Source organism: Arvicola amphibius, chromosome 12, assembly GCF_903992535.2.
Source record: "Arvicola amphibius chromosome 12, mArvAmp1.2, whole genome shotgun sequence".
NCBI classification, from domain to species: Eukaryota; Metazoa; Chordata; class Mammalia; order Rodentia; family Cricetidae; genus Arvicola; species Arvicola amphibius.
In genome coordinates, this window is record NC_052058.2 from 67,593,269 (window position 1) to 67,614,865 (window position 21,597).

The window sequence follows — 21,597 nt, forward strand, 5'->3', positions numbered from 1 at the left end:
TAGCCTGGCACAGTGTGGTGGACTTGGAAGAAAACTGGCAAATCTGAGACTAGCCTGGTCTACAAGAGCTCCAGGCCAGCCAGGCATACACAGCTGAGACCCTCAAAACCCAAACACACCAAGCTAATATGGACACACAGTGGAGCTCATATGCTAGCAGCCAGCCACCTTTTCCTATCTGGGCATGTGCCGAGCACCATGGTGAAGAGAGCTCCTTTTATTTTTAGCCTAGTGAGGAAAAGTGCTTAAATAGCAACAGGGCAGACAGTCTGAGGGATTAGCCGGGCTTGGTGCCACACTGTGGGGACAGGATCAAGGCTTTCTGACCCCTGGATTAATGAGTTCCAAACTGGAACCTTCAGAGGTGTAAACACGGGAGGTTGGAATCGAGGCTCAGTGGTACACATCTGTAGTCTCGGCTGCTCAAGGCTTGGAGCCCAGGATTTTCAAACCAGGCTGGGGACCTTGAGTCTCCATCTTACAGCAAAGCGGGACAAAATGTCAGAGAACTGCAAGTTCATTAGGCTAGTGATTGCCCAGTTAAAATCTAGGAAGAGCCTATATACCGTGAGCACACCAGCCTGCAGCAAGTTTACTGTGTAGGTGGCTCATGGCAGCTGGATCCAGGAAGTTCCCAACAACTGGGGCAGTAAGACAGTTTACTACACTTTTAAATAATCTGATAAAACTGGGACTGTCACCAAGCCCTGGTTCATGGACCAGGAAATCCTAGCATATCCAACCTGCAGGGTCACGTTGAGCTACGGACAGTTGTGCAAATGGCCAGGCCCAACACAGCCGTGTTTAAAATGTTCCTTAGGTTTTTGTGCAGCTTGCTTGCATTGATTCTGAAGCCTGTATTCTGCAGGTGACAACACTGTTTTCAAATGTAAAACGATGAAAACAGGGAACTAGGGATTGCCAAGACTAAATCTATATAAACCCTAGTTAAAAGCAGAATTGCAAGTCAGAAGCCAGCCTGGTCTACTATAGTGAGCTCCAGGTCAGCAATGGATATGCACTAAAATCCTGTCGCAAAAAAAACAAACAAACAAAAAAAACAACCAAAACTAAGAACTCTCACTTTACCCCAGATTATAGGTACAAGAAAAAAAGAAACTGGTCAACGTACAACTCCATTTTAAAAACTAAAAAGCAGATAAGCAAGCTTACTTTGCCTGTAAACAAGACAGAACCACCTCCTCCTCTTTCAGCAGGAAAGGAAGGACCAAAATATTGCACGCTGGTTTTTTTTTTTTCTTCCCCAACCACAAAGAAACAAGTCAGAGGAAATCTTATAAACGTTAGGTTGATTTATAAGTACTGCTCTGGCAGCAACAGCCTGTTTACAATGAGGAGTTATCTAACTGAACATACTGTACATGGCAATTAGAAGTCGTCACGGCAAGAGAAAACCACAGGCAGCCTGCTGCGGACGGCACACAAGCAACCAGAGCACAGCAGGGCAAGCTGGGGTGGAGGTGGGGTATGTTTATTATAAAAGGAAAAAACAAAACTCCGTAGGACTCCTAAGGAGGGAAGGAATATTCTGCTGGGAGACAGTAGGATACAACATGACAAATGTTTTAACTCCAGGCCTGGCCTCAGTTCCTCCCAGAACAAAGTGGCAGGAGACACTGGCACAAACAGGCAGTTCTGCAAAGTTAGAAACCCTACCCTACAGAGTTGATTAGAAGCTGAATTTGTTTTGCTTTACAAAATTTAATATATCAAAAGGCCTGCTTTAGTGACATGCTAGTCCCACCAAGAAATAATATCCCCCCCCCCCCCGTCAGTAACAATGTTCAAGTTGACCAGCCAACTCATACCTCTAACTCGTGTGTGGATACATAGGCATCTTAGCCTAAGCATGGGATCAGGTGGTGGCAAACACTGGCATCCCACCTGCTACCTGTCCAGCATCTGCTCCTGCAGAGCGGGCAGGGAAACCCTACATAGTCATGAAGAAGCTCAGCCCCCGATAACCAATATTCCTGTACTTCATCCCCATCCCTGCTCAAGAGATCCTTACTTCTAACCAAGCTCTTCACTTAAACTTGGCAAACCCAGGGATGAGGGTGGTTTTCTCAATTAGAAAAACACATATATCCACACATCCATATATATAACTTTTTTGTTTTTACATTTAAATATAAAAATACTACTTTGCTCTTTGTTATAAATGGAGGACCAAGAACTAAGAACCTTTTCTTCTGTTACAGCAGGGCTGTCCATCAGGCGACACACTGAGCTGTCTTCATGGAGGGCATAAACTCCCCCAAGGAAGGGAAACATGGTACAAGGGAGTAACTTCCAACTGCTCCTCACCTAACTTCCACTGGGAACAGAATGTCGGTTTTACCTGAAGAACTAACAGCTCTCTACCAACAGGGAATCGCCAATCCAAGCAGTGGACCCGTGCTTTCAACTATCCTGAAGGAAAATTCCTCCTCTCACAAATATACCCGCTGTGACAGCTATGCCTACTGGACATGCATCCTGATGAGATGAAGCAGTGGTTACCTTCCCTTCCCCTCCCCCCTCCCCCACTAAAAAGCTAGATAGAAAAAAAAATATGAGGGTTGGGTGTGTAGAGATTAAGAACTTGACCCCTCTATTCTGACCAATGAAAGCAAGATTAACTGGGCACGAGGAATAAAAAGACCTTGATATTCCATCCTTTGAGTTACAGTGGGGACAGAGCCGGGACAGGAAAGAGTTGGAGTGGGGTGATTAGGAAGGGCTCAGGATCACTCAAAGCCTAGTCCACTTAGTTCTTGTATTGGAACGGCTCATCGCCAGTCTCGTTGAGAAGGCAAGTGCGGACGATGGCCTCTGTCACAGCAAAGGGGTCACAATTGGCAGAAGGGCGACGGTCTTCAAAGTAGCCCCTCTTCTCCTGGCCGACAGTCCGGGGAATGCGGATGCTGGCACTGCGGTTGGCAACGCCAGCAGAAAAGTCGTTGATGTTGGAGGTTTCGTGGAATCCAGTCAGGCGCCGGGCATTGTCCAGGCCCCCCTTGGGATCGTAGGCGCGAATGTGGTACTGGTGCCGCTTGCTTAGTTTCTCAATGGCCTCCTCAATGTACCTAGTGGAAGAGGTAAAGATGAGGGTCTTGACTCTCACTAGAAACCTGACCTTCAAGGGCAGGGGTAGATATGAATCCCGAAAGAAATCAAGAAATACTCCCATGCAGGCTGCGTCTGCCTTGTGACTGAGTCTTGGTGTCTCAGGCCAGCCCTTAACATGCAGTACAAATCGTCTGCTGGATGGGAAGACCGCCATCACCTGCCTCTTCCCACCGGTAAGAATTAAGTTACCCACTTGCTTGTACTCAAGACTTTCAAATGCCTGAACCCACATGACAACTTTTCCATGTCATAGCTGTAATTCTATTCCTAGAGGAGTGTCACTTCTCCAACAGGTACAACGACAGACATACGACAAATAGGGAGAGCGACTCATACAGCCGTGTGAGAACCCAACTTTCCCAACCCTAACACAAAGCTCCTCCACTCCATGGGAATAAAGACAGCTCCAGAGGAAGGCACTCACTTCAGACCGTTCTCCTCCCGCATGGCCTTGGTGCTAAAGTTGGTATGGCAGCCGGCACCGTTCCAGTTCCCAGGAATGGGCTTGGGATCAAAGGTTGCTATCACCCCGAAGTCTTCACATACACGATGCAAGATGAAACGGGCCACCCAGAGATGATCTCCCATCCGGATTCCTTCACAGGGTCCTATTTGGAATTCCCACTAGAAAGAAAGCGTTGACCTTTAGAATAAGCCTGCGCAAGCTCTGAGCTTGTTCTACCACCTCTACCCTGAACCACTCTTAAGTTACCCTTGCTAGCCAAAGTTGCCACGTGCCAAGTCTTCATAGGGGAGAAAAGTGACAGAATAGTGTGCCATTTACCTGGGCAGGCATGACCTCGGCATTTGTTCCTGTAATTTTGACTCCAGCATACAAGCAGGCCCGGTAGTGAGCCTCCACGATGTCCCTGCCATAGGCTTTGTCTGCTCCCACACCACAGTAGTATGGACCTGAAGGAGAATAAAGACCCATACTCAGGGAAGAGTCAAGAGAATCCATAAACTCCCAAAGCCAGAAAATTCGAAGGTGCTAACCCTTGTTTCCAGAGTCACTTAGTCCTGCCTTCACCTGCAGAGGGGAGAAAGGCATTTCCTCTGCCATAGCCTCGGCAGAGCCGCTGCCCACTTGGAATTGTTTCTCACATTCTGTGCGTACACGCATGTGCAGTCTCGTCAGAGGATAAACTGAGGGGGTCATCCCTTGCCGTCTATCTAACCATAGTGAGTCTCAGGGATAAGACATGGGCTGTCAAACCTGGTGGCAAGCACCGTTACCCACTGAGGCATCTCCCCACTCTCCCGTCACTTTAGATTCTAACTACCCCTGGATGTGAGGGATGCAAGAGCAGTCTACCGTTAGTTTCCACAGCCCGTCTCCGTTTTCTGATTCGGGACTCGCTCCTGTCTCTGGAGAAGGGGTTTTTCCTGGACGTAAGAACTTAGGGGAGGAAGCTTTTCTTTCACCCAGGGGAACTTACCTTGGGGCCCAGGGAAGCCATTGGAAGGCCAGCCAAAAGGGTGTCCATCTGTTCCCATGAGAGTATATTCCTGTTCCATTCCAAACCAGGGGTGCTGGTTGCTCACCATGTCCATTATCCGTTTACAGGTGTGTCTTAGATTGGTCTCTAGAATAAAGCATTAGCGTGCTGTAAGGAGTAGTGCCCTTGTAACTCCTCACACAACTGAAGTTATCACAGGCTGGACTGACCCAGGCCCAGCCACTGTGTGCTATCACCAAGGGAGATGGAAGAAGTGGTAATTGTAAATTTGCAGGAAAAGGCTGAGACTCTTTATAATTAAAGTCAGCTATGAAATCTCATGGGAATGGAGCGAGAGCAAAAACAAGAGTTCGCCCTATCTGCATGCTGGCCACGTTCCAAGCACCACACGCCAGACACTAACACCCTCTGTTCACAAGACAGCTGCTTCTAGTTGTCAAATGGATTCCCTGGTTTCTCAGGCACTTAAGGCCAGATCTGTCATTTTATTGAGAATAATTTGTCCATTAGGCTTCCATTCCAGGTGAGTTTAAGTGCTCAGTTACACAGTATTGTCTGGTACAAAAAGAGAAAGACAGAGAGAGGTGAGTAACTGGAAACCATTCCCAAGCTAGAAAAATGTTAACCATTTAAGCGAGTCTGCAGGGAGTATTCCATTTTCACAGATGAGACCACGAAGCCCCAGAGGGTGTCGGGTGACACGCCCAGGTTAAAGGCAAGCGGCAGAGCCAGGAACCTCATGGCTACCACGCTCAGGGTGCACGCCCTTTACCAAGAATATTTCCTTTCAAAACAGAGGCCCTGAAGGTGCAGAGTAACCAAGGCAGTGCTGGAAGAGACTTTACAGAAGTAAAGTCTTTTTAAGAAATGATGTGAAAACTGAGCAGGGACAGCATGGCACAAACAAAATCCACGAGTGCAGGTGGAGTAAGCCTCGCGGGAAGACAACTTATCCGGGAACCCCAGTGCCCACAGTCATGGGTAGATAGCATCAATGTGCTGTCTGAGAACAGTACTCTAAATGATGTGCACGTAATCATTCATTTGATCTTGCAAATGGCTTTGAGATGGACTTTATCTTAAAAAGGATCAGCAGCTGCCACACAACCCTGGCAACCTGAGTTCCACCTCCAGAACCCAGATACAGGCAGGAGAGAACCAATTCCACGAGTTGTCAGTTGACTCCCACAACACACCCAGCACAGTGTGCCCTCCCCCCGAGCACAAAACCACGCACAATTCAGCAAAAACAGAAACACAGGGGAAAAGTATGTCAAGGGCACTGGCAATAAATAGCAGATCTGATATTTAAACCAAAACTCTTCCAAACTATTAAGTGTGGAATACAGGTTCTTAAATTTAAATATTCACGCAGGTCAATACTCACTGGGGACACCTATCAGCTAACGGATGGAAGAGGAGTTCCTACCGTTTATGCAGCCAATACAAGGGACCATGAAAGGGTGGACCACACTTTTTTTCAGCAGGAGAGTTCAGGGTAGGATGGACATCCAATTAGCCCTAGATTCTTAAAATACTTTCTAAAGGGCGGTCCCTGCCCTTTCAGAAATCACAAGACCGGACTAGGACAGCCACCCCCACCCCATACACACCTGCAGGCTTCCGGTTATACTTGAAAACTTCACAGAACACCAACTTGTTGGGCTCTTTGCGGAAGGGGTCCCGAAACATGGCGACTGGCCTGAGATACATGTCACTGTTGGAGCCCTCAGACTGAAAGGTGCTAGAGCCATCGAAATTCCACTCGGGTAATTCTGGGCCAAATAAAGAGGAGAAATTAATTTTTAAGGAGACATATTCATTTTTTATATGTATGGGTATTTTGCTTGCACGTATATCTGTGCAGGTGTGTGTGCGCCTGGAGCCTGCAGAAGTCAGAAGAGGGACAGGGGACAGGAACACACACACACACACACACACACACAACATTCATACACAAAGTATGTTTCTTTAGCGTACACACAAATGCATCCTCATTAGGGACAAACTGCCGCCTCTGCCCACCTATCCCTGTGTTCCTCCTTATCTGAGATTCCCAAGGGCAGCGCATCACCAGACCCTCCTGAATTCCTCTCCTCTCTCTAAGTCTACAGTGCACCAGGTATATGATACCACTTGCAGGGAGCGAGGCACTAAAGACACAGGACAAAAGCTGACTCCTTCACTAGGCCGCTTCATCTCCCTTCTCTCACCCCTCCCTGGGCTCGACTGTTGCAGCTCAGGCTGTGCTCTTACAGACAAGGCAAAGGTTGGGTCCCTACCACTCTTCCTTTTGCTACTGTTTTAATGGCCGGTGTGTCTCTCCAGTTCTTGAAGGCAGAGACCAAATTCTGTTAGTGCCAGGTACAAGATACATGCTGTCACCTAGTCACTAAGACAGCACCATCTCTAGAAGAACTCATCCTACAGTAGGTAGAAGGTGACAGCTGCCCAGCCCCTTCCCTGAAAAACAAAGTACTGGAACTTGCTTTGTAGACCAGGCTGGCCTTGAATTCACACAGGCCCACCTGCCTCTACATCCTGAGTGCTGTGATTAAAGGCGTGCACCACCACCACCAGGCCATTTAAAAGTTTTTAAAACACCCCCAACTAAAAACAAACGGCCAGGCCAAGAAAAACTACTTTGGAGTATGTGCTTTGCATCCGGATTCCACTGGATCAATACTATACACAGCACTCTAAAAGGGTCTATAACACTGGTTCTCAACCTGGGGCTCACAACCCTTTGAGAGTCGTCTAAACCTTTTCACAGGGGTCTCTTAAGACCATCTGAAACCACAGTCATTTATGTTATGATTCATAACAATAGCGAAATTACAGTTAAGAACTTAGCAATGGTTGGGGGGGTCACCAGAACACGAGGAATTATATTAAAATGTCGAGGTATTTATTAGAAAGGTTGAGAACCACAGCTCTATAAACTAGACAGCATATCCCAGTTATGACGGTTCCTTCACACTAGGTTCCTGGGTTTGGCCAGGTTAGCGGTACCCCAACCTCCCACCCCCTACAAACATGACCCAATATTTTCCTTCAGTGTACCAGCACACAAGCGATTTCCAGCTAAATAAAGGCCTCCACTGTTGCTATGACTCCAGACTGCTCAGCAGCTTACAGGTAACTGATTGAGGTCTCAAGAGCCCTGCTTTTGAAAGGCTTTGCAAACAAAAACAGAAGGAAGGCCAACTCTCAGGCTGCTCGTCCACCTGCTCGTCCACCTGCAGGTGCGCGTTCTGCTCTGGCCCGCGCTTACCTTCCACACACTTGGGCTCGCAGTCCAGGGTGCGGGTCTTGCAGCGCAGCCCTTCGCCGGTCCCATCAACCCAGATATACATGGCTTGGACTTTCTCACCCTGGGGCAGGGACATGTACATTTGCTTGATGCTTTTGTTCAGGTGAGAACTTGCTGAGGTGGCCATGGTGGAAGGTGTTCTGGGGAGACAAAGAGCATTTTATTAACATCTACCCTGAAGGGGTCTCCCGCAGGAATGGCTGAAGAGGCACAAGAATCAGAGCGTGTGGTTGATCTCTCCTTGGGAAAGTCTACACACCAAAGGATGCAGTGTTCACTCTGCTTTCAAAAATTAAAATTTATAATTAGACAAAGATCATCCCCCTCAGGGTTGGCTAGTTAAGGGATCTTAATATCCCTCGACTTTGAGAAAGGTGACCGGAGGGGACACTAAGATGACAAAAAGTTCATTAATAGAATGTCTTATTCCACTTAATAGCTTCCTGAATGCTAGGATCAAATAAAGGTGTGCTGCCCCTATGCCTTGACTCCATAGTTAGATTTAAAGATGAAACAAGGGGACTAAGATTTATTTAAAAGGCTAACATTCCTGGGAGGAAATCAACAGAAGATCCGTACTATTTGTCATCATCAGGGTGGTAAAGAGGAAAGCCATAGTCCAAGGACCACACTGCTGGTTTTACTTTTCTTTTTTTGGAGACAGGGAGTCTCTACCTTGCCCTGGCTGTCCTGGTACTATGTAGACCAGGGGTCTGCCTCCCTAGCTCTGGGATTAAAGGGGTGTTCTTCCACAACCATATTTGAAGATTTCACTAGATAGTATTTTCTAGTAAGTAGAAATTTCCCACTTCAAATGACAACGATGTGGGGATAAGGCTAACAGGGCCACAGAAGTGGGGGTAAATCTGCTCTAAGAATCTGAAGCTACAAAACCAGCTTCAACACAAGAGGAAATGTCCCTCCTCCCTAATCGCCCAGGATGGCTGGAAAGGGAACATATTGTTCTCCAATGACTTGGGCAACTTTCTGAAGTACAGTGGCAAAGTTTCTACGGGCAACTGTCCATGTTTGCCCAAGTGAAAACAACTGCTTCTCTCTCCAAAAGCCTCACCCTTCCCCTGGGGAACAGAAGAAGCTCCGTGGTCAAGTCCTATACAGAACTAAAACCTCTGCCTACACCCACCACCCTTAGAGACCAGGATTGCGATTCTACATGGCCTTGGGTTACACATCCAGCATTAATCAAATGTTAGGTGAACCTGGCTTCCTCCTCCAGTCCTCCTTCCTCGAGACCAGCTGGGTGCCAGCTACCTAGTGTATGTTGTACCAACTGGCGCCAAGTTCACATGGAATGGGTTCTGAAGCTCTGAGTAGTTTCTGCTGTCGCCAGATGTACCGGGGTCCTTCTCCCTGCCCTTTTACTCACCCCAGCCACAGAGTATTAAATGTACTGTTGGGGTTGCCCTCTCTAGCTCTCCTCTTTTTAGAGCTGTGTTCGTGCCTCTCCTCCGACTCGGTATCTCGCTGGTCCAAGCAACGGAGCTTTCTGGGCGAGGGCGATGGAGTGGGGGACCCAGAGCGTTCGGAGGGGGAGGTGTAGGAATAAGTAGGGTGGTGGGATTTAACCCGCGATCTCTCCCCGGAGTTCACAGAGTAGGCAACGAAACCAAAGCAATTGGCAGGGGACTCTGAGGACCGAGAATCTCCATCTTCTTCCTCTTCTACCGAGGGTTTCCTTAAGGATTTGCGGTTGGGGGAGGATCCCCGCTTCCCGCCCCCGGAGAAGTTGGGGTAATCCACTTTGAGAGCAGCCCTTTCCCACTGAAATGTCCGGAAAGTCGGCGCCCCGACCCTCGGGCCCGCGTTGACCTCAAGGCCTCTCCCAAGGGGCCATACCCCGAGAGGGCAGAGGCCGGGTGGAGAGAATGGGGCGACCGCGGGAGGCACCGCGCGCCGCTGCTGTCACCGCGCGCCGCTGCTGCCTCCGCCCGGCCCGATCTCTCCACAACGGAGCCCTCCGGCCACACCAGGGTCCTGGCTTTCCATTGTTCGGTCATACTGTAAAGCCGCCAGGACCCCCGCGTTGGGGAAGCCGGCAAGCGGCGCTACCACTCGAGACCACCGGCCTCAATCAGACCACCCACAGCGCGACGACGCCCCCCCCCCCCCCCAAAACGCGCCGCCCAGGAAGAGAGGATCGAGGCGCCAGAGCCCACCTAAGGCGTGAGTGCACTCCCGCAGGGACCACCCGGTCTCACGATCCGGAGCCTCCGCCAACCCCGGGACGCCCGCCTCCAGGGGCGGCGCCTCAGGCTGCAAGTGGAAAGCAGATCAAAACAACCCGCGACCCCGCCCTTCCCGGAGCCTGGCCCGGAGCTCGCCCCACAACAGCCCAGCAGAACCCGTCTGTCTGCACGCTACAAGCACGCGGGAAACACGAGCGCAGCATCCCGGGCCCCGTAGCTGCGGACTGGAGATGGGTGATAGAGTGCGGGCACTACAGCCCGGGCCACCGTGCAATGCACCCTCCGTGCGCTTACCTTAGTGGTGGCCGGCGGGATGATGAATGGGGTGGACAGGCCACGAGAGCGAGGCGATGAGAGCGGAGAGGAGACAGGTGTGGGGCTCAGAGGGTGCGCTCTACTCCCATTCTCGGCTCCGTAGGGACGCAGCCCGCTCAGTACTTTTTATTGGCGGCTCGGGCCCGCCCCCCGGCGCCCTGATTGGCTGGCGTCGGCCAGGAAACCCGCGCCCATCAGCTGCTGTGCGCCGGGGGATCGAGGCCATTGGCCGAGTAGCTTTGCGGGAATCGCGGGGTGGAGCGAGCGAGCCAGAGGAGAAAGAAAGAGAAAGGGAGTGGGGGGAGGGGAAACAGCAGCGATCGAGGAGGGCTGGGGGCCGAAGGTGCTGGAATCTTTTGCAGGCACCATTCTTTAGCGACCTCTGGACCCTCCGACCCGGGCTAAGGCTTTCTCAGAGTCACTCGGGCCTTGGCTCTTGCTGCCTAACGGTGCAAAGATTTTCGAAGAGAGTTGCTGGTGAAAATCCAGAAACGAATTTTTACCCTTTGTTGTGCGATAGCTGGGGGAGGTGGGTACGGGAGCTGGACCCTGATCAGGCCTGGAGAGAGACACGGTTCCAAAGCCCAGACGAGTCTATCCTCGTGGCTTGCTGAATGGGTTTGGGGAAGTGGTCAGAACTGTGATTTCATGGTTTAAATACGAGTGTGATGTTCCTATAATTCCATGGAGAGGATTCTGGAGATCCATAGACAGGAGACCTGTTTGATCGTCGCCTCGTTCCTACCATTGGCAAGTCTTAGCCTTTCAACGTCCGGGTTCCTAGGATCTGCGAAGTAAAGCAGATGGAAGGACTTTCAGAGCTGTTTACCAGACTTGAAGTTAGGGTGCACACTGTTCGCTGAAGGAAAGCTGTTCTTCCCAGGAGCCCTTTGAAAACTGTGATTCACCAAACATTTAAGGTTCCCTAAAGAAATATTAGCTGGCCGGTAGTGGCGCTGGTGGCAGAGGCCAGGACAACCAGGGTTACAAAGAGAAACCCTGCTTTGTTTTAAGACAGAAAAAACGAGTGTCTTTTCCCTCTTTTAACCCTGCCGTGATGGCTGAGATAATGTGTGGATACTGTAAAATGTTGATACTGATTATGTGCACAGAAACTACCTGTAAGAATAGGCATGGCCCAATACTGTTGTTAGTACTATGTCCTGAGCAGTCTGTTTCTAGTGCGTGAAATCCACCCGGGCTTTATTAATCTTTCTGGAGCCTGGGTATTTGAGATGCAGATTTCCTGCTTAAATACCAGAAGTCCATGCCCTCGGTGCCTTTTGGAAGAGAAAGGGAAGAAGTTTGTTCTGGTTATGTTTTGCGCCACAAATATGAAAAAGTAACGCTGCCTGTGACCACACACACATAACTTGGCTTCTTGGGTCAACCTCCGTCTATTTCCTTTAAGAGTGTCTAACACTGTGGCACACAGAAACAGCATTCATCTCAGTTTTGGGCTGGAAAGGCACCTTGCAAATTCCGGGGCGTGCTCAGTGCCGTGTGAAGGAGCTTCAGATCAGACAAACCCAGGACCAGATCTGAACCTCAGTTCCCAGACACCTTGTTTAATAGCCAACTCACTTAACCACACCAAGCCTCAGTTTTAGCATATATAGCAGGGGTTACAGAGGGACCAGGAACATGAGGAGTGCTTAGAAAACACCATTTTATAGGTCAGTATAATGTGAAGAGATTGGACCATTCCTTTCTCCATAAATACTGTGTGCATGTGTGTGGAGCCCAGAGGCGGGTGTCTTCCTCTACCACCTCCACTTTTTTTTTTTTTTTTTTTGAACAGGGTCTTTCACAGACTTAGCTAGACTTGCTAGCCAACAAATCCCAGTCTCTTTCTGTACGTACCTCCTCAGAGCTGGAATTAGTTACCTGCCATTGCACCTGACTGGTTACATGGCTGCTGGGGATTGAACTCGGGTCCTCCACCCGTTAAGCCATCTCACTCAACACCCCTGCATGACCGCTCCTGCAATGCAACTTGCTGTCTCCGTGCCATGTGGCCCCTTGCTTTAATAAAGGACGTTGTTAGATTTAGTCCCAGCTACAAAGTCAGCTGTCTTTCTGTCACTTTCTTTTAACTCTTCGGCTTAGGTGGTTGGAAAAGGGATCAGGCAAAGGGAGAGGTGATGTTCTCATTTTAGCAAATGGTGAACCCGAGATACCAGGTGCCAAAGTATAAACCAGCGCCTTCAGCACTCTTCAGCGATGCCCAAAGTGGGCACAGCGAACATAACAGAAAGTGCAACGTTCAGAGCAAATGTGTTGTTTTCCTTAGGTTTCCTGCAGTTCTGCCGTGTGAGTGCCCACTGCCCTTGCTAGGCGTATGAACCGCCTTTGCTGCTTACCCACTTTCATTGTCCCCAATAGTGTCAGACCGAGGGTTCAATAAACATGTATCGACCACACAGAAATGTCAGCGGCAGCATCAAGAGAGCATGTGCCCTGCTTCCAAGAATAGAAGTGGATTTGCTTTGATCTTTCATGTGACCAGGGCCATCTCACGTGACTACCCACTTTCAGGGGGTAAACAAGAGGCTTTGCCCCCTTGGTCAGCCCCACATATGTCTAAACCAACCAAAGTAGAACCCAGACAAGCCCAAGGACCAGCCTGAGGAACTTTGAGTGTACTGTGGGAGAAAAAAGCAGAACAGAGTCCCTCAATCAGTTTGCCCTCAGAAAAGCGACCTGTACGTTTAGAGAAGTTGAAAGAACAGCATGTTTCAGCTCCTTTGACTGTGCTGTGTCTCTGTCCTTTGTTCTTCCCTAAATTGCCACCACCCCCCGTTTTCTGCCCCCTCCACGAAAGCAGTAAGATGGTTGAACCCATGAACTTTTCAGTCTAGGCCCACACAGTATCGAAGCTAACAGGGAGGGGTGGGGTGTCTAATGGCAAGTGCTTTGAAGCTGAGGTGCTTGCTGAGCGGAGTTCCTCTGTCCCTGGGGTGGGTGGAGTGGGAGAGCAATGTTGCAGAGAGACTTTTGACCAAATTTGCAGAGATAACCCAGAACTAAACCCATCTCAGCAGTGGTGTTTGGCCGCCTACACTGATGGCTTTGTCTTGGGCAGATCTTTCCTGAGTTCTTACAGCGTCTTCCTCTGCATGTCTGAAGCGCTTGTTCTAGAGGCATGGGTACAGCCTGCCTGATTGCCTTGCCTTCACAATGCCAAATTTAGGATATGGCTCCAGTGAGCCCAAGCCCTCAACTATAACACGCATATGCAGTTGGGAAGTGGGGTTTGCTGCAAGTGTGGCTGTTGTGAAAACTTTAAACCAAGCTGAAGAAATACGGTTGGGACTCAGAGTTGCAGTCACTCTGAAAATGACCTGTTTTGTTTTTTTAGAAACCCAAATTGGTTCTGATCCCCCCTCACCCAATAGAGCCTAACAGATGTCAAGCCAAGCCCAAACAGAAGAGTGATCAGGAGAAGCACTGGAGGTAGATAGCATTCCCGGACCCTGTAAAGTGAGCTTTTCTGCAAAGTTGTGTTTAGTCCGCCTTTCAAATTCCACTCTATACAACGAAAGCAGGAAAGAGCCGATTACACTTGAACTCCGTCACCTAAGGCTGAGCAGGAGAAAGAGCTGGCCTTACCTAGCTTAGTTCCGTGATACTCGTTAGTTCCAGAGAAGAAATTCAGAGTTGGAGTATCAGTTGCCTTTTGCCTGCTTGGAGTTTTGCCGAATGCTCAGTGAAGACATTCACAGAGATGGAAGAAGCGGCCCGTTTCTCAACCTGTGCATTGGAGTGGAAGGTTTGCATCTGCTTCGGCTCCACCTCAAATCTTACCTCTGCTAGGAAGAACCAAGTTCATCTGTCTGACAGCGTGGGAAAGCAAGTCCTATTGAGACTAGGAAAACCATAAATACAATTCTAGAATTGTACCTTCAGGTCCTGCTAACCTACTTGGTTGGCTTTTTTTCCCGTTGTTATTTTGTTTTGTTTTGTTTATTGGATTTTTTTTTCAGTCTGAAGTGGATCCAGAGCCTTGGGCATGCTAGAGAAGTGCTCTGTTGTTGAGCTGTGTTCCCAGCCCATTGTTGTTGTTGTTGTTGTTTATTGTTATTTATTTTTATTCTTATGTGCATTGCTGTTTCCCTCATGTGTATGGGTGTCAGGTTCCCAGGAACTATAGTTACAGACAGTTGAGAACTGACTTGCAGGTGCTGGGAATGGAACCGGGTCCTTTGGAAGAGCTGTCAGTGTTCTTAACCTCTGAGCCACCTCTCCAACCCTGTTTGTTTGTTTGTTTGTTTGTTTGTTTGTTTTTGAGACAGGATTTCTGTGTAGCCCTGGCTGGCCTTGAACTCAGAGATCTGCCTGCTGCCTCTGCCTCCCAAGTGCTAGGTTTAAAGGTCTATGCCACCACCACCCAGCTTAGAGAAAGAATGGATTTTGAGCAAGTTTTCATTTACAACAACCTGTCACTAATTAAATCTAATTAATGTCACTAATTAATGATTTTCTCTCTCTCTCTCTCTCTCTCTCTCTCTCTCTCTCTCTCTCTGTGTGTGTGTGTGTGTGTGTGTGCGTATGTGTGTGTAATGAGGGGCGTACACGTGTGCATGTGTGGAAGACGGGGGACCTTTTGGGAGTCTGTTTTCTCCACCATAGGTTCTGGGCCTAAACTCAAGCTTCGTGTTTGCACAGTGAATGCTTTTATCTGTCTCCCTGGCCAAACATCCCCGGCCCCCAGGTAGACATAGCTCTTTCTTCTCTAGATAGCTTGGAACCTATTAAAGCTTACTTGAAAGTTTAGAAAAAGTTGTTCTGTGGTGGAAACATTACTTGGATCAAAATGTGTCTTTTAATTTCCTCACAGGACTCCTCAGCTGGATCTACACAGCCTTTTTATCCCTTACCTCTGGCCCCACTAGCTGTTTCGGATCCCGGTTTATTACATGTTTGTCAAATTTTAACAGAAAACACATGCCATCCCTATGGCATGGATTTTGGATTCTTGGTCAACATTTTGCCTGCTTCTGGACTTTTTCTATCCTCTTTTTTTCCTCCCTAATTTCTTTTTAAACTGATTCTTATGAGGCTTGTTTCTGGAGCTGCAGAACTAGGTGCTTGGTCAGGGTGATGGTGACCTAGCGCCCTCTGGTGGACTTTTGTGGTAATTTCAAACTTCTCCCCAGAATGCTTGCGTGTGAAGGTCTTTCTTAACTTGCTTCTTTTACATAGTATATATAATAAACTAACAATGCCCAATGCTTTCCCTACACTGACTGCTTGAGAGATACTGTATTCATATTCCGGCCCCATCACCAGAGGTTTATCATAAAATTAATCTTCAGATACCCAGCCAACTCTGCTTGCGCCTCACTCCACATCAGTGCGTGAGGAAGGGGAAGAAAAAAGGCCTCTGAAAAGGCAACTGAGAATAGTGTAGGGACCAAGAATAAACGGGAAATGGATTCAAAGACTTGGTCATAAGCCTAGAAACTTAAACCAAGCCAACAGTTGAAAGAGAGAGAGAGAGAGAGAGAGAGAGAGAGAGAGAGAGAGAGAGAGAGAGAGAGAGAGAGAGAGAATTCCAGGCTCTCTTCTCAGGGCAATCAGAGTTGGGTAGAAAGTCTAGCATAAACTAGGCCTTTAGGCCTTAGGGGTGTCTGGGGTATTTACACTGCCATTTCCTCTACCAGGACTCTGGTTGGTCCTACCTCTGCACCCCCCCCCCCCCCCCAGGCTTTGTTTAATCCCGGGATCACTTCCTTGTCCATTGCCATTAGAGAGGTCTCTGTAGCCTGGGTGACACTGTCACAGACTTGAGTCTGACACAGGGCTGAAATTGCTGGCTTTTCTCGTCTCCAGCAAGTGGACCCTCAACTGAGCCAGCATTCTAGCCTTTCCGTGCAGAAGCATGTATGACCATAGTGATGATAATGAGGGCTGGGACTTAGGACTAAACACAACCAAAGCGCCACCACTAACATCAGAAGACTAAACAATTTGGGAATGGATTTGGGGGTTTTACTCTCCCTGAGAACAAAGAGAGCAGGGCATGAGCAAGAAGATGACATCAGGCTTTAGGATGGTTGGAATTGCCCAGAGGCTGGCAGAGCCTCTTACCTGTTGAGCAACGTGTTTAGAAGGAAGGAGCGGTGGGGGTGGGCAGTGGGACCAGATGAGCCTTCGGTAACCATTAGCCGTCACACAGGAGGAATTGTGTAACTTGGATACCACAAAGTCCTTATTCTTCCGAAACCTACATATTAGCTGGTGAGGAAAAACTGCCCAAGGGAAATGATTTCAAAATCAGGACAAAGCCAGATGTGCCAGCTGCTTTTGGAAAATTAAGGCAGATTTTCTGTAAGTGCCCCCATTGCTCCAATAAGGAAGTCTATCTGAGCTCTCAGGAAAAAGCGCCTTGTGGGTGTTCACGGCCTTGGTGGCAGAAGGGGTTACAGTCTGCTTATCCAGTGAGAGGCAAAGTTGTGGCTGTGGAAAGTGAGCTGCGAGGGGGAAAAGTTGCAAAACCCAAGGGTTATGTGTAATAAGTTCCACATGTAAGGGGGTAACACAAGCTTTGGAGAAGTAGGCACGCTAAAACACAAGAGTTGGGAAAGTACCAAGCGTGGACACTCCATAAAACTCGGATTATGCAAATTTATGCTATTATTACATTTCTTTTTAAAAATGACTGTGTAAAATGTAAAATGAAGGTAATCAGCCAGGCATGCCTTTAATCCCAGCACTCAGGAAGCAGAGGCAGGCAGATCTCTGTGAGTTCGAGGCCAGCCTGGTCTCCAGGCTCCAAAGCTACAGAGAAACCCTGTCTCAAAAAACAAAACAAACAAACAAAAAACCAACAACAACAAAAACCATCTAAAATGAAGCCAATCATTAAAGATCAAGGATTTTTTTTAAAGATGAGATTTATTAATTTATCTCTGAAATAGGAATTACTCCAGCTGGTCTAAAATTCAATATGTAACCAAGTATGATCTGGAACTCTTGATCCTCCTGCCCCCACCTAAAGGACTAGGATTGCAAGTATGCCCCCACCATGCCTGGTTTTTGTGGTCCTGGGGTTTGAACCTAGGGCTGTGCGCATGCTAGGCAAGCGTTCTGTCAACAGCACTCCAATACCAGCCCAAAAGAATATGCTCTCAACCTGTGTCTTACCCACCTTTAATCCCAGAACTTTGGAAGCAGAGGCAGACAGACCTCTGAGTTTGAGGCCAGCCTGGTCTACATAAATATTGAGTTCCAGGCCAGCCAGGGCAATGACGTGAGATCCTGTCTGAAAAATAAAATAATCAAAAGAGTCAATCTCCTGTACAGAATGAGACAACTGATTAGTTTTGAGCTGTGAGGAATCTTTATTCCCTTGGGTAAAGGCAATCAGTGGTGCCCAGAGAAACAGCTCTGACCATAGAATTCTGTGCTATGGTGGAGACTCCTCCCCTTTAAGCCATTCTGTTGCATTCTCTTCCCAGGGCTTGGCTTCCTCCCTCCCTCTCTACAAGTCCCATCAGCATCTCTGCTATGCCATAGGGTCATTACCTTCGCCAAGGAAAAAAGTGTCCAAGAGAGCCCAAAGATGGAAGATGGAGTGACCTGTATGCTCAGATATTCTAGGCCCTGTCAGTGGGAGAGCTCTTTGAAGGGACAAGAGCTTGGTCATCTTTGTCCTGCTGCTCTGTATCCTGCAGCAGCCTGTAAAATGTTCCCGAAGAGCTGTCGTGATACAGTGCTTCCTTGGACCCCATCAGCCTCAGGCTGGGGCTGTAACAATGATGCCAAAAGGAAGAGATGCCATAGATTCCCAATAGGCATAGGGCGTTGATCATCACATGCCAGCAGAAGAAGGTGGTGACGAACATGATGTCACTGATGTCATCATCCTCCCATGGGAAGCCGGAGACCGGTCTAAATAGAATGAAGCCTGCCTGAATCAGCCACGAGCCCATCACCAGGAACAGGAAGGTCTCTATCATCCAGAGGTGAAACATCTCAGGAGCCCACAGCTCTGCCGTCAACACCAGCATCAGCAGGAACACCACCAAGACGAGGAGAGAGTGAACCTGTAGCTCCACCCCGGATGAATCCTTAACATGGGACACCAGCAGCAACAGCAGCACGTAGACGCCCAGGACTGTGGAACCTCTCTCTAGGGTCACCCACCTCTGCCGCAGCACGCTCTTGCTCACAGTTTCTACGCAACCGTCAAGGGTGAGGAGGGTGAACATGGTGAGGTGCTGCCACTCCTTGGGGTACATAAACTTTGGTGGCATCCCTTTGCTCATAAATTTCAGCCCTCCTTCAATACAGTTGATCTCATAAACTATCAAGAGGGAGCCAGTCACTGTCTTCAGCCAGCCTATATGGGCTAGTTGCCACAGTCTGGCCCATCTTCCCCTATTCTTAGGGTTGTGGGAAGGATGCAGAAGAGAGTCATTGAATATCACAGCCCTGGAGACGACTATTGCTCGATACAGTCCATATAAGACCAGAAACAAGCCTGGACATACATGACCGATAAAGTCTCCCATTGAAATTCTAATCTTACAAAATGCAAAACTCAGGTAGAGGCCCTTCAGGTTCTAGACTCTGGGAAGAACTGTTTCTCAGTTCGTTTTATCATCTCACGTCACCCACTGCTCCCCACAGAGAGGAAACATTTCTTGAGACAAGCCTACACATTTGGTGGGAAAATCGTGTCATTAGACCGTTCCACTCTGGCGCACCAGGGACTGAGTGGGCTTTCAGGGGTTCTTCACCATAGCTTCCAAGGGGCTTTGGCGCGTACTCTGCCCTGGCTCCAGTTTCCTTCCTCTCATCCAGCCTGGTACTCAAGTGGAAAGGCGGGGAGGGAAATGGGGTGGGCTGCAGTGGTGTTCAGAGAAAGCCTGTGCTCCCAACCATCCTTGGAGTAATTCTCAGGTCTGACTTCAGTATATTTACAAAGGCCTTCGTTCTGAGCACAGACGTTTTAACATTTAGACGGGAGACCATATAATAGCATCCACCTGACTTGTCTAGTCTTCTGTAGGAAACGTATCTTAAAGACCACAGAGAAGTTTCTACTCCTTCCCTCCTTCCACCTTCCTCCACCTCTCCCTGACTTCCACCAACCCATCGTTATCTTTGTGGGCTGTAGACAAACCTGCAGAGGTGCATTTTGAGATTTTTAAGGGACAGTGGTGGCGTACATGTGCCAGCAAAACTAAGTTTGAATGATGTTTCCCAGAATTCCTTTCCTCACATGGCTTCAAGCAAAGGTTGACAACAGGAAGAGATTCACAAGAGTCATTTATAGTGTATCAGGAAATAGTTCACCGGCTCCATTTCTCTCCGACGCTGGCTAGCAACCCAGTGAGCATGCGCAGAGGGCATCGTGGCGAGCAAGGTACAGGAAGTAGTAGAACGTATGTGCGCAGCACACAAATGGTTCTGGATTTATTGCTGTCTTCAGAACCCATGCAAAGTCCAGTTATGGTGGCACGGGCGTGCAATCCGGATACTGTGGAAGCGGAAGCAGACAGATCCCTGGGGCTCACTGGCCGGGCAGCCTATCCTGCTCAGTGAACTTCAGCTCAATAAGAGAGCCTGTCTCAACAAACAAGATGGATGGTGACTGAGGAGCAACACCCAATATGGCCGTCACATGCACATCCCCCCCCCCCACGCCCCACAGAACAATGGAGCAACAAAGTGCCCTGTAGGTACCATTGCTTGGCCTTGTGATCTCAAGCTGACTACAGCCGTAATCTGTTCTTTCTAGGGGTGGCTTAAGGCCAGAAAACTGAACCATCTCCCTCTGCCCTTAAAGATGGCAGTAATTCAGATTGCTTCTGGCTGCTGAGAAATTTGGTAGGCTGGGGAATGAGTGTGAAGACAAACTGGGAAAATAAAGCTTCGTTCTGCCTTCTGAATGAACCTCTCTTGCTTATTTGAATTTAAAATTGCGTAGTGTGCAATTGCTGTAGGAAAATCGGGGAAACTGTATAAGCAAAAAGAACATTGCCAATCGCCCATAGGCAACCTTTTTTCCCCCTCAGCTCCCCTCCTGGTTACAGGGAATTGTTTCTTATCAAAACACTTTTCTTGTTTTCTTTTCAAAAAAATAAAGATCACCAGCAATCTTACAACCTAGTTGTGACCATTCACCTAGTGGTGATTCAGACTTAAGAGCACAAGCAAGAGGAAAATACATTTATGTATTTGTCTGAAGTTGGAATTTGGATTCTACCACTAGCTCATGTCTGACAGGGTCCTACTGTGTAGCTCTGGCTAGCCTGGAACTCAATATGTAGGCCAGGGTAGCCTTGAACTCGCAGAGATCTGCCTGTCTCTGCCTTCCGAGGGCTAAGATGGAAGAGGAGGAGGTGGATGGGACTTAATTTCCTGTAAAGCAGAAGTAAGAAGGCACGGGTGCTGCTGTGTAGAGGTGAGCCTTTTCTCCCTTTTGGTGAATTAGTAAAATATCAAGCCTGGTAGAGCTGAATATTCCGCAGGAGGCCATTCAAAGGGGAAAATCTATAGTGACATTAACGGGGGTGGGGTGACTCTGGGGCTCTCTTCAGCTCTTGGATTCACCCTGGACGAAATATAGGACTCATTGGTCTACATGTCATGGGCCTGTGGGGTTAGAGTCCCATGTAGCCCAGGCTTGCCTCAAACTCCAAACATGATGAAGAGTGGCCTTGAACTTCTGGTCCCTCTGGCTCCCTCCTGTATGTATTGGGATTGCAGGCACGCACCACCATGCCAGGTTTATGTGGAGAGCAAACCCTGGGCTTCATGAATGTCAGGGAAGCATTTTCCTAACTGAGCTAGCCCAGCCCTGAATGTTGCTTCTCATCCGCTAGGGCTGTGGCATGGTGGGGGTGTCAGAGCTGGCCCCGTCCTGCCCTCATTTGTCTGACTATGCCTGGCAGCTCTGAGCTGAGCATCAGTGGTCAGAGGAGGACAAAGAGCAGCCCTCGCCTCACAGCAATGTGAAGCTCAAACTGACATGTTTGCAGGGCACGTCGCTCTCTGAGGCTCCCATCTGGGGTGATCAGATCCCCACCTTGGCCCAACATCGGAGGATACACACTGCTTATTAAGACATGAGCATCCTGATCTCAGGGCTTCAAAGAGAGGACTTGTCCATCCGAAACCAGAGCTGCCCACGGTCGTGCCGAAGGAAGCCAAAAAT

General features: G+C 48.7%; 2 protein-coding genes across 2 annotated transcripts; both read right to left on the minus strand.

The window, feature by feature from the left end:
- Positions 1-1,293: 1,293 nt before the first annotated feature.
- Glul (glutamate-ammonia ligase) lies at positions 1,294-10,564 on the minus strand. The gene is made up of 7 exons (XM_038349532.2): positions 10,407-10,564; positions 7,867-8,045; positions 6,206-6,367; positions 4,572-4,718; positions 3,917-4,044; positions 3,557-3,756; positions 1,294-3,089 (listed from the first exon to the last, which is right to left on the minus strand). The coding sequence occupies exons 2-7, from the start codon at positions 8,030-8,032 to the stop codon at positions 2,771-2,773; spliced, it is 1,122 nt and encodes a 373-aa protein (XP_038205460.1). The 5' UTR covers positions 8,033-8,045; positions 10,407-10,564; the 3' UTR covers positions 1,294-2,770.
- A 7,314-nt stretch (positions 10,565-17,878) lies between these two features.
- Positions 17,879-19,103, minus strand: LOC119827768 (transmembrane epididymal protein 1A). Its single transcript, XM_038349636.1, has one exon. The coding sequence runs from the start codon at positions 18,944-18,946 to the stop codon at positions 18,029-18,031; it is 918 nt and encodes a 305-aa protein (XP_038205564.1). The 5' UTR covers positions 18,947-19,103; the 3' UTR covers positions 17,879-18,028.
- Between the last annotated feature and the right edge of the window lie 2,494 nt (positions 19,104-21,597).

Excerpts from the sequence above, each read along its gene's own strand:
- Glul (XM_038349532.2), bottom strand. The coding sequence starts at position 8,032 with ATGGCCACCTCAGCAAGTTCTCACCTGAACAAAAGCATCAAGCAAATG. Across the intron at positions 4,045-4,571 it reads TGGCTTCCCTGGGCCCCAAG|GTCCATACTACTGTGGTGTG; the intron begins GTAAGTTCCCCT and ends ATTCTCCTTCAG. Across the intron at positions 3,757-3,916 it reads CCGAGGTCATGCCTGCCCAG|TGGGAATTCCAAATAGGACC; the intron begins GTAAATGGCACA and ends CTTTCTTTCTAG.
- LOC119827768 (XM_038349636.1), bottom strand. The coding sequence starts at position 18,946 with ATGGGAGACTTTATCGGTCATGTATGTCCAGGCTTGTTTCTGGTCTTA.